At 59.0% G+C, this 16,865-nt stretch overlaps 2 protein-coding genes and 1 long non-coding RNA gene across 10 annotated transcripts; 1 reads left to right on the top strand and 2 right to left on the bottom strand.

The window, feature by feature from the left end:
• The first annotated feature begins 604 nt into the window (after nucleotides 1-604).
• PCBP4 (poly(rC) binding protein 4) lies at nucleotides 605-10,749 on the top strand. 6 transcript variants are annotated; one of them, XM_027120962.1, is made up of 14 exons: nucleotides 605-770; nucleotides 6,402-6,438; nucleotides 6,819-6,963; nucleotides 7,158-7,181; nucleotides 7,304-7,336; nucleotides 7,565-7,681; nucleotides 7,910-8,041; nucleotides 8,196-8,324; nucleotides 8,572-8,646; nucleotides 8,796-8,840; nucleotides 8,916-8,979; nucleotides 9,101-9,156; nucleotides 9,246-9,415; nucleotides 10,047-10,749. In XM_027120962.1, the coding sequence occupies exons 1-14, from the start codon at nucleotides 671-673 to the stop codon at nucleotides 10,111-10,113; spliced, it is 1,194 nt and encodes a 397-aa protein (XP_026976763.1). In that variant the 5' UTR covers nucleotides 605-670; the 3' UTR covers nucleotides 10,114-10,749. The 6 variants fall into 6 exon arrangements, with proteins under 6 accessions (XP_026976763.1, XP_026976764.1, XP_026976760.1 ...); XM_027120963.1 differs by having other exon boundaries at nucleotides 606-770; nucleotides 9,104-9,156; XM_027120959.1 differs by having other exon boundaries at nucleotides 606-770; nucleotides 9,104-9,156; nucleotides 9,850-10,749.
• Nucleotides 7,639-8,914, bottom strand: LOC113627953 (uncharacterized). The gene is made up of 3 exons (XR_003435821.1): nucleotides 8,783-8,914; nucleotides 8,078-8,332; nucleotides 7,639-7,756 (listed from the first exon to the last, which is right to left on the bottom strand). It is a non-coding gene; the product is annotated as an uncharacterized LOC113627953 (long non-coding RNA).
• On the bottom strand, nucleotides 10,699-14,516 carry GPR62 (G protein-coupled receptor 62). Of its 3 annotated transcripts, none has more exons than XM_027120975.1 (2): nucleotides 12,687-12,814; nucleotides 10,699-12,589 (listed from the first exon to the last, which is right to left on the bottom strand). In XM_027120975.1, the coding sequence occupies exon 2, from the start codon at nucleotides 12,562-12,564 to the stop codon at nucleotides 11,473-11,475; it is 1,092 nt and encodes a 363-aa protein (XP_026976776.1). In that variant the 5' UTR covers nucleotides 12,565-12,589; nucleotides 12,687-12,814; the 3' UTR covers nucleotides 10,699-11,472. The 3 variants fall into 3 exon arrangements, with proteins under 3 accessions (XP_026976776.1, XP_026976777.1, XP_026976775.1); XM_027120976.1 differs by lacking the exon at nucleotides 12,687-12,814 and adding an exon at nucleotides 14,403-14,516 and having other exon boundaries at nucleotides 10,749-12,584; XM_027120974.1 differs by lacking the exon at nucleotides 12,687-12,814 and adding an exon at nucleotides 14,403-14,515 and having other exon boundaries at nucleotides 10,749-12,589.
• Nucleotides 14,517-16,865: the final 2,349 nt, after the last annotated feature.

Here is a 16,865-nt window from a genome sequence, read left to right as displayed (position 1 = left end):
CAGGCGCCTCCTCCAGCTGGTCCGGTAACCTGTCCTGGACGGACGAGGGCTTGGCCTCGCGGAAGCTGGGGGTGGCTGAGGGGTGCGGGGCTTGGTGGGCGAGAGCCCCGCGCGGGGATGGATGGCGCAGAAGCGAGGAGCGCCGGGAACCCGACCCGGCGGAGGGTCGAAACTTGAGCTCCGAGGGACCCGAGCCGGAGCGGGGCAGCGCGGGCGCTGGCGGCGGGGCCGAGGCCGAGATGGGGGTGCAGAGGGCTCGGCAGAGTCACCGGGCGGGCGGCCCGGGACGGAAGGACCGGCTGGCCCAGAGCGAAGGGACTGGGAGTGGGGCGCAGGCGCGGGTGGCGCGGGAAGGACCGTGGCTGGGACCGCGCTTCAGGCCGGACTAACCCCCTCGCCCCCCACTCCCGGGGGCTGGAGGAGCCGCCCGGGTAGGGTCGCCCCAGCCCTCCCGGAAGCGGCCGCCGCTCGGGGCGCACCGCGGCGCGCGGGGCGGGGCGGGCGGCTGCGGCACTGGGGCGGCTGGGGCGGGCCCGCCGCGCTGTAATCGGATCCGGGGAGGGGGCGGGGAGGGGCCGGGCCGGGCGGGCCGGGGGTGGGGGGGGGCGCGGAGCCGGGCTCCGGGCCGGCCGGGCTCCGCGCCTGTCAAACCCCTCATTGTTCGCAGCTGATGTCACTCGCAGTTGTGAGCGGCCGCCTCTCCCGGGGACAATGTGGGACTGAGCGGCCCAGCCGCCGCGCCGCCACCGCCGCAGGACAGCCCCAGCGAGGTAGGGCGCGGGCCGGGCGGGGCACCGCGGGCCGCGAAGTTTGGGGGTTCGGCCAGGGGCGGGGAGCCCGCGCCTGAGTCCACAGGCTGGGGTCGCGGGTTTGGGAGACTGGGAGACTGCGAGGAACACGTTCCCTGTCCCACACGGGCCCAGGCCTGCACAGGTGGGGGGCGCTGGTCTGCTAGAGGAGCCCCCAGTACCAGGGAGGGGTTTCCTGGACCTGAGACCCCAGATTTGAGGCCCTCATCCCACCTGCTGTTTCTGTCCTTTGGACCTGCTCTTCTCTCGACCTCCTGCCCTGGGTTCTGGTTCTGCTCCATCTCTGTCCCCATCTGACATTCCCCTGCAGTTCCTGGCTCAGCACACACCCCTTCCCATTCTCTGCAGTCCTTGAGGGCACCAGACACAGACCTCCAGGCCAGGGGTGTGTGGAAATGACAGTTGGGGGCTCGGAGTGGTCCCTTGTGCCCTGTGGCTCTTTAGCCCCTCAGCTCTGACCTAGCTTCTTAGCTGGAGTCCTGGGAGGTGCGGGGGCTCTGGCTAGTCACTTCAGCCTGGCCCTGGAGCCTGCTTCGCCAGGAGAGGGAGGTGCCTGCCTCCTCAGTCCCCTATCCCAGGCCCGCCATCTTGGGACCTGTAGCACCCAGTGCCCCGCCCGACTCCAGCGCCCTGGGGAGTGGTCTTCAAGGGGATGCACCCAGGGCCAGGTGCATTCCCTCCTTCCAGAATGTGGGCTCTTAGTTCCCACCAAGCGCAGGATGGTCACCTTCACGCTGGACCAATAGAGCATGTGTCTCCAGGGGTTCCTCTTCTCCTACAAAGAGTTTTTAGACCCCCGGTGACTCCCCAGGACCTTAAACCTCAACTACAGCCTTCACTCTTTCCTGGTGTTACCCTCACTGCTTCAGAGCCAGCACCTGGGACCCTATCCTTTTCCCATCTGAAGGTCCCCTAGCCCCTCCGGGCCCTGGAACCCCCTCAACCTCCAAGGCGCCCCCATCCCAGCCCCCACCCCCCAGCCTTCATCAGCATGCAGGCTCAGGCTGCCCAAACACAAGGGGATTGTTCTTCTTGCATGCTCAGGGTGGGGGGCTGGGAGCAGGCGGCCCACACACCCTGGCAGGCCCAGGCCACAGGGAGGCTGGCTTTGCCCCGCCCTGTGTCCCCAGACAGGCTCTGCCCACCCTCCCTACTCCCATCACTGCCCCCCTCCAGCCTCCATCCCCATTGCCTAGTGGCGCTGACCTCTTGAGGAAAGAGCTCTGAGCTGCACAGGTGGACCCTGGGATTCTGCCAGCTCTGCCAGTTGCCTCTCATTCTCATGTAGCCTTACAGACAAGCCCCTTCCTCTCTGGGCCTCAGGTTCCCCTCTGATGAGGCCCTTCCAGCTATGACAGTCTGAGCCCGATTTTGTGAAACCTATGCCACACCACAGTTCTTCCTTCAGCCCCCCTTCGCCATGGTGAAACCCACTCAGGGCCTCCAGAAGTCTCAAAGTGCAAATCCCCCACCCGTGATAATGCCTGGGGAGCCCCTAGACCCAGAGACACAGCAGGAGCAGGGGCTGGGGGTGCTAAGGAATGGGAACTGGGAACCCTGTCCAGGCAGATCCTGACTCTTGCGTGGGGCTGGTCCCCTGAGCCCTGGGTCTTCTCACCCCACTGTCACTGCTTCTCTGGGATTCTTAGCCCCATCGCTGGTCTCTAATGCCTCTGGGCCCTGTGAGCCCTTTCTTCTCCCTGCACACTGAGACTGGTACTGGCTTCTGCCCTCCTGGAGGAGCTTCTGCCCTCCTGGAACTCTGTAGTGGAAAGGCAGGCTCAGAAATGCCCAAATGGGGCTTCTTTGTGTTGTAGGCATCTTGGAGGGGCAGAGAGGCCTGAGTGATAACATCTGACTTGGAAGGTTGGGGAGGGCTTCACAGAGGAGGCAGCATCTCAGAAGGATTTGGACAGAGTGGGGAGGATGGGCATTTCAAGCTAGGATCAGCCTGGGCAAAGGCCCAGAGGCCTGGTGGTGCTAGGCGTGTTTTGCAGTCTGGTGTGTGTGGGGGATGGGGTAGAGATGAGACAAGAGAAGTTGGCAGAGACCAGATCATGAAGGGCCTTGAGTGCCCATCTATGGAGATCAGGCTTTATTCATTGGGCATTGGGGAGCCAAGGATGGCTGTTGAGCAGCAGAGTGACCCAGTCTAGCATGGAGAATGGAAGCTAGAGACCTTTCTCAATTTGGTGAGACAGTGAGGGGATGTGTACCAGTGCATGGGGCTGTACCATGAAGTTGCACCCTTTCTCCTGGACTCCAGTCTGGGCCTGGGCCTGCCTTGGTTTCCCTTGGCTGTGAGGACTCTTGAGGGGTTGCCTAATGATGCTCTAAGGAGGCTGTAGCATTTCTGGCACCAGCCAGCTTGTCAGAGCTTCCCGTCTCTGCCTAGTACTGAGTCTACAGGACAGTTCTAGGTCAAGGAAGCAGAGGCTGGAGCTCATAGACCCCAGGCTGCTCCCCTCCAGGCCCCTCCTCCCCCAACTCTCCCATAAAGTAGGTATGAATGGCCATCCTGGGAGGCTGTAAGGCTGAGAGGCTGGGCATATGGATCCAAGGATGCTGTGGCAATTCTTCTGGAGGCCTAGTTAATCAGAAAGGGTGAGCATGCCCAGAGAAATGGGCAGGGGAGTCAGGATCCCGCAGTGCTGATCCCCTCCGGCCCCAGGGTCCACTCCCCCCACCCCATCCCCACCATGCCCTGCTTCGCCTGATGCCCTGAGCCATTCTCCAGCATCACTGGGTGTGGCCAGCATGGCTGCTTTTGGAGAGGAATAGAAGGAGGCTGTTAGGTTGGGGACCGTTGGGGGATGTAAGGTGGGGGATGAACTTGGAGACTGGACTCTTCTCTCTTTCCAGCCCAGGTGGGTCTACAAGCCCTAGTTGGTCCAGACACTCTAGCTATTAGAGCCAAGGGAATCCCCCAAGGGGCGGGCCAGTCCACTTGAGTTGCTTGGCCCCAGGAGCCTTCCCCTCCCCCGGATTGTTCTTGCTCCAGAACAAAGCCAGGGTGGACACTTGATCCCTGCGTGTGGGGGGGAGCTGGCTAAGCCCCCGGCCCTTTGATTGGGCAGCTGTCATGAGAGAGAGACAGCTGGGGGGGAGGGGCAGGAAGGGGCAGCCGCCATTGCTTACACAGCTGTCACCCCCCCCCCCCCCCCCCCCTCCAGCTTGGGGGGCAGGAAGCCAGAGACAGAAGGAGTGGGCACTGGATCTGGGGAGGGGGTCTGGGGAGAAGAAGGGAACACCCGAGGTCAGAGGCCTGGTCTGAGCTTGGTATGTCCTGCCAGGGAGCCCTGCTGACCAGAGGGGGCTGGGTACCCCCAGAGGTGAGCTGGAGGTCAGTGTGGCATGACGCGTGGCTGCCATGTGGGTGGCCCAGCAGGGACCTAGGGCCCACCAAGCTGGAGCAGCAAGCAACTCCCTAGAGCCCCTGTAAGGGTAGAAGGGGAGCCAATATGCCTAGTAGGGCTGCTTGTCCTTAGGGCTCCTAGGAGAATAATTAGAGAGACCTGTATCAAGACCCCTTGTTCTCCCCTAAAGAGAGGAAAGACCTTGAGGGTCTATCAAAACAGGAAGGACACAGAGAGACCAGCCACTCCCCTCCCCCACCCCCTTCCTGCAAACACACACACACACATAGCACAGGTAGGTAAACTGAGGTCTAGGTCAGGTGCAGGCCTGGCCAAGGTCACCCATTGAATTTGGGGCAGTGGGGCTCTGCTGTAAACCCAGGTATCTTTTTCAGGGCAGGAGCCCTAGTTCTGGCCACATCCCAACCCTTCTGCCCTATTTTCCCAGGAGCCTTTGCCCACAAAAGTTGATGTGCAAATGGTATGGGGACAATGTCGGGCCTCCCATTGGTTACCACCCCAAAGAGGTCCCTGAGCCCCAGAAAGTTCCGGAGCTTAAGATGTGGCTCTGGACAAGTACAGTCCTTTCCAAACACAACCCATGTCTACCAACCAAGCAGGGGTCTGAGAGACTACTAAAGCCTGCTCCCCACCTTTGAAGAGCTGCCCCTGTCCCCCCTGGAAGGGGACAGACAGACCCAGACAGGACAGCCAGACAGAGGAGGCCCTCACACTAGCAGGCAGGGCCCTGCTAGTCCCACCAGGCTCCACCTCTCTGTGACCTTGGGCAGGTTACAGACCCTCTCTAGGCACCAGGCTCCCCTTCTGTTTGGTGAATTCATCTGTTCAGATAACCAGCGTGTTCTGAGTAACTTCTCCAGCCTGGCTCTGGGAACACAAGGAGAGGGTGGCAGCCTTGGCTCCTGCTCTAAGGGGCTCCCGGGCTGGCCAGGGCAACAGAAACTAAGCACGTCATCACGAGTGCTTTGCTGGGGGAACTGCTGGCAGCTGGGGGAATGTTAGCAAGGGCAGCCAGCATGAGGCTGGCCAGGATGCTCACAGAGCACAGGCCCTGCATCCACTGTTGACCTCTGACCTCTGGAGAGCCGATGGACAGAACTCAAGCGGAGGGAGGAGCAGGTGCTGGGGAGGCAACAGTTACTGGGTGTTTGGGGAGTCAGGGTTGTCACCCCCATGGTACAGATGAAGAAATAAAGATCTCAGGCCATACAGTGGCTTCCAGAGACAGCCAGGCTGGGAGCCCCACCCCGCCTCCTTCCTCCATGCCCACGCTCAGGCTAGCAAGGGGGGTTCTGAAGAGGGCATTGAACAGAGCTCCACACCCTTGACCCTCGAGTCAGGATAGGGCAGGGGGTTGAGGAGGAAGGTGCCCAGGGGTCTCTGGGGTGCTCGAGCCCAGCACACTCATCCCCCCCACCCTTCCCAGGCAGTAGGAATTCATAGGGTTAGGGCTTGTTCTTGGCTCAGACTTGGCACCAGTTGGTCCCCTCCCTGTTTTCCTGCTCAGGTTCTGGTTCCCCGGTGAGCTTCCCATCAAGGCAGAGCCTTGGCGGGCGGCAGCCGCTGGAGGAGAGGGATTTCCAAGCAGGATTAAGGTTCAGGATTAAGTTGGGGCATGAAAAGGGGTCGGGTGGGGAGGGCTGGCGGCTGGGCTAATCCCAGCAGCTAATCTCCAGCTCCTCCTTCTTCCATCAGTTAACGGCCTTGACATTCCCCAGCCCCCCAATCCCTTTCTTACCCATCACCCAGTTCCAAGGGGGAAGCAGTCCCTCCATTTTACGGGTGAGAACACTGAGACTCAAGAGTCCAAGTGATTTGTTTCTGGTACAGTAGAAAGTGCTCCAAGCTGGGAACACGGCCAGCCCGGACACTTCTAACCTCCTCAGCACATAGGAGAGGGCTCAGAAAACCACCGTGCACACGGCTGGTCCCCAGACCCCACCGCCACCCCCACCCCCAGTGCTGAATGAACCTCGCTCACAGCTGTCCGCAGGAGCCTCTGCTTTAGTGACTTCTAGTGGACGGATGCAGCCCACCCTCCTGGAGCCTCACTACCTTCACTTCTGCCCACCTTTCAAGACCTCCCATGGCTCCCGTGGCTGCTCCGGCTCCCTCTCCAGCTGCTCCTCCAGGCTCTAGCCAGCAGGGGCTCTGGTCCCTGGGCGCAAGTGCCTCCCATTTGAAGTAACGTTTCGATTTTAGCCCAACCTTCAAGGGCCAATCGACAACGGTCCCCTCTTCCAAGAGGTCAGGTAGGAGGCTCCCTCTCTGGACTCCCATAGTTAATTCTCCTGACGTACGAGGGGAAGGGAAGGATACTTGTGGAAACTGGGTGCCTGTCACATATGCACCTATCTCCTTTTAATTCTCATAACTCTGGGGACTGGATTGGGTATCCCCTTCTTACAGATGGGAAGCTGAGGCTCAGAAGGGTTAAATATGTCAGCCAGGCTTACACAGCTAGTGAGCTGCACACAGCAAACTGGTCAATGTGACACTTGAAACTTGTGGTCCACGCTGTCTCCCTGCTCTGGAAGTTTATCTAGCTTGGCTCTGGGGTTCCCATGTAAGGGCAAGGGACCTGAAAGAAAGCTGAGCTCTTCTCTAACCCATCTCCCACTGCCCCCCGCAGAGCCGGCCAGGCCACAGCGTGGACGCACTCCCAGGCGGCCTCGGCCCCAGCCCCGCCTGACAGGATGAGCGGCTCAGATGCGGGGCTGGAGGAGGAGCCAGAGCTCAGCATCACCCTCACACTGCGGATGCTGATGCATGGGAAAGTAAGTGCTTGTGGGGGAGTGCTTCGCTGTGGCTCAGGAGGGGGCAAAGTGCAAGGCGAGGCAAGACCTGGTCCTCCGGGAGGGAGTTTGATCTTGGGTATCCTGTCTCCTGCAGAGCCCCTGCCTGAAGTAGGGGCAAGCGCTGGCCCTGGGGTATTGGTACCCTGCTGACTCCACTCTTGTCTTGTTTGCAGGAAGTGGGCAGCATAATTGGGAAGGTAGGTACCTCGTTCTGTTCTGTATGTCCCCTTCAACCTGAGACCTCAGTCCAGGAAAGGAATCAACGGCTGCTTGGCCTAAAAGCCATTCTCTATTTTGCCTTCTATTTTGTCTCCTGCAGAAAGGAGAGACTGTAAAGCGAATCCGGGAACAGGTGAGGACGGAGTTTGGGAGAGGAGCCCAGGGCACCTGGTTTGGAGGGGAGGGGAGATGCCTGCTTCACCTTGTCCCTGAATCCACCATCTGGGATGACCAGTGAGTGCCCCTAGAAGGTGGCTGTTTCCAGCCTTGGCTGGGGCCTGGTGAGTGGAGGGGCAGGCAAGTTCTTGGCCAGGAAGCAGAGAAGGAGCCCCGTTGCCTGGCGCTTGTCCTGCACCCACAGAGTAGCGCCCGGATCACCATCTCTGAGGGCTCCTGCCCTGAGCGCATCACCACCATCACCGGATCTACAGCAGCCGTCTTCCATGCAGTCTCCATGATTGCCTTCAAGCTGGATGAGGTCTGTGGCTGTCTGAGGGGCTGGGGGCCACAGGTGGTTCCCCGGGAGGAACAGGACTCTGACTCCACAGAATGGCTACGGGTGGGACAGAAGGCCAAGCTAAGGACAGGGTTCTCTCATTGGAGTGGGACGCGGGCAGGCTTCCCTCCTTCATCCCCCAGCAAGAAGGTGCTCCAGGGGAGGGGGAGCAGTAGGGGCATGCACAGCCAACCCAGTCTTCCTGCCCAGGACCTCTGTGCTGCTCCTGCAAACGGGGGGAATGTCTCCAGACCTCCAGTGACCCTGCGCCTTGTCATCCCTGCAAGCCAGTGTGGCTCGCTGATTGGGAAGGCTGGCACCAAGATCAAGGAGATCCGAGAGGTGAGGGGAAGGGGTACCACCCCAAGAGAGTCTTACCCTTCAGTTTCAAGGGGAGACCTGGGCTTACAGCTTCCTGTCCTGTGGGGAGCTCCGAGCCTAGGCATGCTCTGGGTTATGGGAGTAGCTGAAAGTGGCCCCCGTTCTCTGCTTGCAGACTACAGGTGCCCAGGTGCAGGTGGCAGGGGACCTGCTCCCCAACTCCACAGAGCGTGCTGTCACCGTCTCTGGGGTGCCTGATGCCATCATCTTGTGTGTGCGCCAGATCTGTGCTGTTATCCTGGAGGTGCTGCCCTGGGGCAGGGAGAGAGGGCAGGGGATGGGCCCTGGGCCTGCCTTGTCAGGCCCTCAAGTCCCACGTGACACCAGGTGGGGATAGAGTGGGGCTGCAGGGATGGATGTGAGAAGCTCCAGGATGTCGGGCTGCATTTACCTGGGGGTTATAGAGAGGGCCTTGAGAACACAGGGCCCTTGGGGAGGTCAGGGGGGGCCTGAGAAGGTCCTGATAGAGCCTCCCCTTTTGTGCCTTCCAGTCCCCACCCAAAGGAGCCACTATCCCATATCATCCAAGCCTCTCCTTAGGTACTGTCCTTCTCTCCACCAACCAGGTGAGGGGGAACAGCAGGAGGGGTGGGATGTGTTACCGGGGAAGGGGATGGAAGAAGGAATTGGGGGTCCAGGGAGAGGTGGGGAGGGGTGACTCTGGCCAAACTGCCCTGATCACAGTAACCCCCTTTTACCCACTTTGTCCCCACAGGGCTTCTCCGTCCAGGGTCAGTATGGGGCTGTGACCTCAGCTGAGGTGAGTGACCGCAGCCCAAGGCACCCCTTCCCGAACTGAGCCTCCTCTGACTCCTGACCCTTCTTCTTGGCACAGGTCACCAAGCTCCAGCAGCTCTCGGGCCACGCAGTCCCCTTCGCCTCACCCAGCATGGTGCCAGGTGAGCAGTCCCTGCAGAAGGAAGCAGGGGCAGATCCCAAGGGGCCAGGTAGCCCCTCTGGAAAGGACACGGGGAGGCAGCAAAGGTCCAGACTCACGCCCAATCCCTCTTCTCCCCCCAGCAGGATTGGATCCTGGCACACAGACCAGCTCACAGGAGTTCTTGGTTCCCAACGACGTGAGCACGGGATGGGGTAGTTTGAGGGTGGGTAGGGGGGCCTGGGGCGTCTGGGCCTCACCTAGGGTTGAATTCCACCCTCTCTCCAGCTGATTGGCTGCGTGATTGGGCGCCAGGGCAGCAAGATCAGTGAGATCCGGCAGATGTCAGGGGCACATATCAAGATCGGGAACCAAGCAGAGGGCGCTGGTGAGCGGCACGTGACCATCACTGGTTCACCAGTGTCCATCGCCCTGGCCCAGTACCTCATCACTGCCTGGTGAGTGTGGGGTGGGGTATCACAGGTCATGGGACTTTTGTGCCTGAGAAAGGCACAGGTCGGGTGGGGAGAGCTGACCTCCCTTCTCCTGGGCCTGTCCTCTGCCTCCCCTAACCTTGCCACACTTGTTCAGTGTTGCCCCATCTTCCCCATACATCTGTCCCCCATGTCCTGTTTCTCCAACCCTGTCTCTTTTCCCTGGGTCTTCGGCCTCCCCATTTCTCCCCTTACCCAATGCTATATTTACTTGTCCTTTCTTCCCGTCCGCGCTCTTCCAACCTTTCCCATCTTCTCCTCAAACACACCCTCCCCAGGTCATTGTTCTCAAGTCCTCTCTATTTTTCATCTAATCTCACCCCTTATATTTGCCCTCATTGCCTCCTTTCTCACCCCCGACCTTCCCCTTCATCTTCCCTCTCTATCCCTCTTTCCAGTCTAGAAACGGCCAAGTCTACCTCTGGGGGGACACCCGGCTCGGCCCCCACAGACCTGCCTGCCCCCTTCTCGCCACCCCTGACGGCCCTGCCCACCGCTCCCCCAGGCCTGCTGGGCACGCCCTATGCCATCTCCCTCTCCAACTTCATCGGCCTCAAGCCTGTACCCTTCTTGGCTCTACCACCTGCCTCCCCAGGGCCACCGCCGGGCTTGGCGGCCTACACTGCCAAGATGGCAGCGGCCAATGGGAGCAAGAAAGCTGAGCGGCAGAAATTCTCCCCCTACTGAGGCCAGCTGAGGCACAGGCACGGGAGCAGGCAGGACTGCCGGCAGGGGGCTGCCTCCACTATCTGCCCAAGGAGGCCCCCCCCCGGGGGGGGGGGGGGCGGTCCCAAACGCCGCTAATGCCCAGACGCATGGATGCACCCCCCCACCCTGCCCCGGTCTGTGGGAGTCCCTGCTCTCGGAGTGGGGGCTGTTTTTGGCCCAGGGTTCTGGGAGCTGCAGCAGCCCCAGGGTAGGGGTCTTGATCCCCTCTAGCTCTGTGCTTGGATGCAGGGAGCATCCTAAGTGCCCCCACTTTGCGGGGGTCACTCATGCACTCCCCATCCCTCAGGGCTTCCCTGCCTCCTGTCCCCCTGTGGGGATCAGGGAGGAGGCCTGGGGGCGGCTGGGGGCCATGCTTCTCTCCCCACCTCCCTGCAGATTCCTGCTGCTTCCACTGATACCCTTTTGACTGGAATGGACTGGCTGGGCTTGGCAGAGGGCAGCCCGAAGAGGGGGCACTGCCAGGCAGCTGGGGGAGTGGCATGGGGGCAGGGGCCGAGTTCTCAGCAGCAGACACTCTGTACAGTTTTTTCAATTCCTGTTTTTGAATAAATATTCTGAGAGACCAGGAAGCTGTGAAACACTGTGGGTATTGGCAAAACCTCCAGAAAACGGGTGTAGCTGAGACCCCAGAGGACCCCCATCTGTGACTCCATCAGCCCCAGCTGGGCCTCGGCCCCTTCCACATGCCAGTTCTGGGGCTTCAGGGCTCTTTGGGGGGTCATGTTGTCCAGCCTCCTGCCTCTGGCACCAAAGCGATCCAGTTGTTTTCTGGACATTTTTAGAAGCTGATGGAGGAGTTCCAGTAGTTTTGTCCAGCCTCTCCTTGGTGCAGATGTGCAGGAGGTCTTTCTGAATGTCCCTTCACTGGTTCCTCCTGCTGTGGCTGTAACCCAGACCCTGCCCTACTTGGCCCATTCCCTTTGGCTGTGAGCCATTAGGGCCTTCTGTGATCCTGCCCACCTCTGCTTCTTCCTTGGCCTGGGGATCACCCATGAGTGTCCAGATCACCCAAGCTGGAGAAGCCCTTAGAGATGGTCCAGGGTACAGATGGGAAAACTGATACCTAGTGAAGGGTAGGTCTGTGTACAAGGCCATGCAGAGTTGGGCCCAGAACTCAGGATTCCTAGCTCCCAGAAGCCTCTGGGCCTCACTTGGCTGCAGGTCCCCTTTCTCCCATTCCAGAGCCAGAAGTGCAGGCAGGCTACCTGCCATAAGCTGTGCTGGAGGCTGGATGGGCCCTTTGTGATACCACCCTGCTTTCTCCAGTCCCGGCTCACCTTGGGAGACATCTCTCACGTGGCCTCTGGCATGCTCAGGCTCTCCCTTCCTGCCAAATCGCGGGCTTGTTCTGGTGCCTCAGAAGGGCCTAGGACAGGGCCCTCTGGAGGTCTATGGAGGTGCTGCAGGAGGGCCCGCGGGTGCCAGGCCCGCGAAGTGCAGGCCCGCGGGGGCCGGGGTAGCGCTCGTCGGGCGAGACGGCCCAGCGTCCGGCGTACAGGGCGCTGCAGCAGGCCGTACAGGAAGGGGTGAGCCGCGAAGGCCGAGTAGGCTACCCAGGTGACGGCCGCCTCGGCCGCGGCGGCCTGGGCAGCGGGCGCGAAGCACGCACAGCCGTAAGGCAGCCAGCAGGCTGCGAACTGGCCCACGGCCAGCGCCGGGGCCAGGGCTGCTTTGCCCCAGGGCGGGCGAGGCCGAAGGGGCGGCAAAATGGAGAGGCGGCTGTCCAGAGAGTCGGAGCGCGGCCGGGACCCGCGCGCGGGCCGCGGGGGCCGCAGGGCAGCGCGGCGCGCCACGAGGAAGATGCCGCCGTACGCTCCGAGCAGCAGGAGGGCGGGCAGCGCGAAGGCCAGCAGCGCCCAGAGCGGCCGAAAGGGCTCGAGGCCCCCTGCCAGGACAGAGCAGCGAGCCGGGGCAGGGGGCGGTGCGGGCGGCGGCCCGAGCAAGGAGAGCGCGCCCAGCAGCCCCGCCGCCGCCCACACGGCGGTGAGCACGAGGGTGGGCGGAGGCCGCGCGCCGGGCCGCAGCGGGTGCACTATGAGGCGGTAGCGCGCCAGGCCGAGCGCCGCCACGCCGAGCGTACAGGCGGGCAGCAGCGCCGCCGAGAGGAAGCGTGCCGCGCGGCAGGGCGCGGGGCCCAGGCGCACGCGGCCCAGCCCCGGCGGCGGAGCGGCCAGCAGGCCCAGCGGCATGATGGAGCCGGCAGCCAGCAGGTCCACTACGCACAGGTGCACGAGGTAGAGCGCGTCGCGTAGTCCCGGCGTGCGCAGCACGACAACCAGCAGTGCGCCGTTGCCCAGCAGTGCTGCCGCCTCCACGACAGCCGCCAGGATCAACCCCATCGAGGCTGCGACTTCTGGTGCGTTCAGCCCTGTGGCGTTGGCCATTCGAGCGCTCAGGCTTCACCCTGTGCTGGGATGCAGAGAGCGAAATGGAGCTTCCCCCGCCTGCCCCTCGCCACCCCCGGCCCCATTCCCATCACCCGTCCGTTGCTCCTCTAGCCTCTCACCTCACAGGCTGCCCAGGTGCTGGCTCAGACACCCAGGCTGCCATTCTCTTGGGGGCTTGGCCGGCCCCATGGAAGTGTGCAAGGCTGGGACTGTGGTTCTCTCCTCCACCCCAGCAACTCAGCCCCTGCTGGAGATGGTACTGGCTGTCACTTTGATGCTGCCCTTTGGAGATACACAGAGCTGGCAAGGGAGGGGCAGGGCCTGGCACCCGGCCCCCTGGGTCCTAGCAGCTGCCAGCTGGAGGCTGAAGGCTGTGCTGTGGAAGTGCTGTGGGTGCTTCGGGAGGGGGGCCCAGAGCAGGCACAGGCTGGAGTGAGACTCAGGACATTAGAGTGTGGGCTTTGGAGTCAGCCACATCCTATTCTGCCTTTTCCAGGGGTGGGAAGTGCCGCCCCCCACATCTGCTGTCTTCTGCCATCCCCATCAGTGGGGTTAATCGGATCATTCAGCCTTTGTACTGAGGGGAAACTGAGGTACCAGTGAGACAAGAGCTGGAGCTGGGAGACCCCTAGGTACCCTCTCGTCCTCAGTAGGGCTAGTTCTCTAGGTAAAGTGAGGGGAAAAGCACAGGACTTGGCACATAGTAGGTTCCTTAGCTGGTATTAGCTTGGCACAGAATAGGTGCTTCAAGACACTGTGGAATTAATGAGAGGAACCCTTAGGGAGCAACTGCTGTTTCTTTTGTTTTGTTTTTGCTGTTAGGAAACAAGTCCCCTTCTGCTAAGCACACTCTGAGTTTTCTTTAGGAAGCCACCTCTCCGCAACTCAGGACATGTGGTTTGGGTGAGCAAGACCCTCACCTTTCATATCACATTCCTGACTAGGCATGAAACCCAGTCCTGGCCAGTCAGTGTGTTGCACCCCCCACCACCAAGGTATTGGCTCAGGGAAAGCCATGTGACTCCAATGGGGCATATGCCCCCCAGGTGGTGTCACCCAGTCCCATGGCAAAACCCCATGTATACCTTGATGGCTTGCCTTTGTGTCTGAAGCTCCTTCCTCTCCCTTGAACCCCAGTCTTGGGTTTCCAGCTGTCTCTTCAACATCACCCCCAGTACAGGGTCAACTGGGCATCTCAAAAGTCCTATGCCCCAAAACAGGACTTGACTTATGACCCCCCACCCCAATCTGCTCCAGAGAGTCTTCCCCCATTAGTAAATGCCATCTCAGAAGTTTCCATTGACACCTCCGTTTCCTCCACACACCACATACAATCCATCAATGTGTCTGAATCCAGCCATTTCTCACCACCACTACCATGCTCCCAGCCACTATCACCCCTCACCTGGACCATTTCAGATCCGTCCTGGCCTCCGCTTCTGCACCTTGTGCTGGTCATTTGTCTGTTTGCCCTTAGATCCATTCCCATCTTCCACAGCACTGCTCTGCCTTCTAAGAAACTGATTTCCCAGGCTCCTTTGTCATTTGGTTTTTGGGTAAATTCAGCCAATGGAAGTTACCAGCAGAAGGCTGGAGGGTGGCAGGAGGGAAGAAGCCAGGGTATCTTCCCTTTCATGCTCAGCCTGGATCTACCTCTGGATCTGCCTCTGTGGAGGACATTCTCTCTCCATAGCCCTGGCTCCCTTCAGGCAGTCCCCTCTGGGGTTCTGGTGCCTGCTGGGTGACCCTGGCCTCTGGGCATTGGAATACCATCATTCGTCCAGCCTAAGAGTGGTAGCAACTTCCTGCTGTTGCTAATCCCAGGGTTGACTTACCAGACCCTTTGGTAGTTCAATTCCTTCCCTGTATCAAATTCCTCTTGTCTGGAATACATAGAGTGATTTCTCTTTTGTTGATTGGATCTTGACTGACACCATAGATCCACTCTCTACACAGCTGGCTGAAGTGGATCCCTCTAAAGACAAATGAGATCAGGTCATGATCCTGCACTCATCCTTCCAAGAACTTCCCATCATCAAAATAGAATCTCACCTCCTCTTTGCTGAGATGGCCTTCTCCCCACCTCTCTGACCTCACCTGCCTCCTCCTTGCCTCCCATACTTCCAGCCGTACAGTCTTCATGCTTGTCCTCCCACATGTCAAACTGGTTTCCACCTCAGGATCTCTGCATGTGCTGTTTCCTCTGTCAGAACACCCTTGCCCCAGATCTCTCCATGGCTTGCTTCCTCACCTAATTCAGGTCTCTGCCTTCAATGACCATCTTTTCTAAAACTGTTCCACTTTCCCATCACTACTCCTTTAACCCTGCTTTATTTTTCTTCCTGGTACTTTTCCTACCTGGTATTGTATTTCATATCTATGCACATACTTGTTTAGATCCTGTTTTATTAGAATGCAAGCCCCTTGAGAGCAGGGACCTTATCTGTGTCTTGCTTGTTCCTGTGCCCCTAGAACCCCTCATAGGCACGCAGTCCGCATCAGCACAGATCTGGGTGGCAGACAACAGGGCATGAACCTCTGGATTTGAGTCACCTGTTGCTGGAATTCGAAGGGCCCCGGTCCGATTCTCTATTATTCAGATGAGAAAACTGGTGCTCAGAGAGGGAAGGAATGTGTTCTGGATTACACAGCCAAGTTATACCTGGAAACCAGGTCGCCTGCTTCCTAAGCTCTGTCCACACAGGCACCACTTCCTGTACTTGACCACAACTTGAATGTGGGCATTTGCCTCCAGGAGGTGAAGCTGGATTCTTGAGGTCTTGGTTCAGAAGAAGGAGAGAACATTGGCTTTCTCACTGCCCAGTTAGGCCTGCAGGCCTGGGGCAGCCTCCAAGCCACCAAGGTCTGGGGAGGGCTCAGCAGGGCCAGGTGGGAAAGCAAATGAGAACAGGGGACTGGAGAAGGCAATAGGGAGGGATGGGGACTATGGTGGGTTGGAGAGTGCATGTTCCCTGCAAAATCATTCAACTAAATTAGCAATTAAAACACTTTGGGAGGGACTTCCCTGGTGGTGCAGTGGTTAGGAATCTGCCTGCCAATGCAGGGGACACGGGTTTGAGCCCTGGTCTGGGAAGATCCCACATGCCGTGAAGCAACTAAGCCCATGCGCCCACAAATACTGAGCCTGCCCTCTAGAGCCCATGAGCCGCAACAACTAACTACTGACCCCGCACGCCACAACTACTGAAGCCCGCGCGCCTAGAGCCCATGCTTCGCAACGAGAAGCCACCACAGTGAGGGGCACGCATGCTGCAACGAAGAGTAGCCCCCACTCGCTGCAACTAGAGAAAGCCCGCATGCAGCAACAAAGACCCAATGCAGCCAAAAATAAATTAATTAAATAAATAAAAACAAAACAAGGGCTTCTCTGGTGGTGCAGTGGTTGAGAATCCGCCTGCCATTGCAGGGGATATGGGTTCAAGCCCTGGTCCAGGAAGATCCCACATGCCGTGAAGCAACTAAGCCCATGTGCCACAACTACTGAGTCCGCACACCACAACTACTGAGCCTGTGTGCCACAACTACCGAAGCCCGCGCGCCTAGAGCCCGTGCTCCACAACAAGAGAAGCCACCGCAATGAGAAGCCCACTCACCACAACGAAAAGTAGCCCCCGCTCACCGCAACTAAAGAAAGCCCGCGTGCAGCAATGAAGACCCAATGTAGCCAAAAATAAATAAATAAAATAAATAAATTTATTAAAAACAAAAAAAACACTTTGCGACCTCCCTGGCGGTCCAGTGGTTAAGACTACATGCTTCCACTGCAGGGGGTGCGGGTTTGAGCCCTGGCTGGGGAAGATCCTGCATGCCGTGCGGCCAAAAAAAAAAAAACCACACACACAAAACACTTTGTAGTTCGTCTGTTTTTGTTTTTTGTTTTTTTTTCCAAAGAAATGCAGGAAGGATAAACCAGAAACTATAGCAGGTGGGTGGGCATGGAGTGAGAGGGCTAGGAGGACACTCTTCTGAGCATAGATTTGGATAGACTGGACTTTTGAGGACCATGTTAATGCTCTACATGTTGAAAAAAATTCATCAACAAAGATGAGAAAAACCCTAAAAGTGAATATAAATAGAAGCAAATGAACCTACCAGCATTTCAAATGAATAGTATAACCACACTGAAGGGAAATAACTAACTAATCCAAGTAACATTTGAACCTGTGTTCAAATTGTTGCTTTGACCATTGACCCTCAGTCTAAAGACAAAAAGATCATCTTGAATGATTCAGTAAATCTTGAGCTCTAATTAGAAAGTTTGTTTTTCACAATGGTAT

This window comes from Aethalodelphis obliquidens, unplaced genomic scaffold (assembly GCF_003676395.1).
Source record: "Aethalodelphis obliquidens isolate GAN/ISIS:26980383/991018 unplaced genomic scaffold, ASM367639v1 scaffold22, whole genome shotgun sequence".
Taxonomy (NCBI): Eukaryota; Metazoa; Chordata; class Mammalia; order Artiodactyla; family Delphinidae; genus Aethalodelphis; species Aethalodelphis obliquidens.
Note: the sequence above shows the minus strand (reverse complement) of the source record. Positions and strands in the feature narration are given on the sequence as shown.

Excerpts from the sequence above, each read along its gene's own strand:
- PCBP4 (XM_027120958.1), top strand. The coding sequence starts at position 671 with ATGTCACTCGCAGTTGTGAGCGGCCGCCTCTCCCGGGGACAATGTGGG. Across the intron at positions 8,325-8,571 it reads TCTGTGCTGTTATCCTGGAG|TCCCCACCCAAAGGAGCCAC; the intron begins GTGCTGCCCTGG and ends TGTGCCTTCCAG. Across the intron at positions 9,157-9,245 it reads AGTTCTTGGTTCCCAACGAC|CTGATTGGCTGCGTGATTGG; the intron begins GTGAGCACGGGA and ends CCCTCTCTCCAG.
- GPR62 (XM_027120976.1), bottom strand. The coding sequence starts at position 12,564 with ATGGCCAACGCCACAGGGCTGAACGCACCAGAAGTCGCAGCCTCGATG.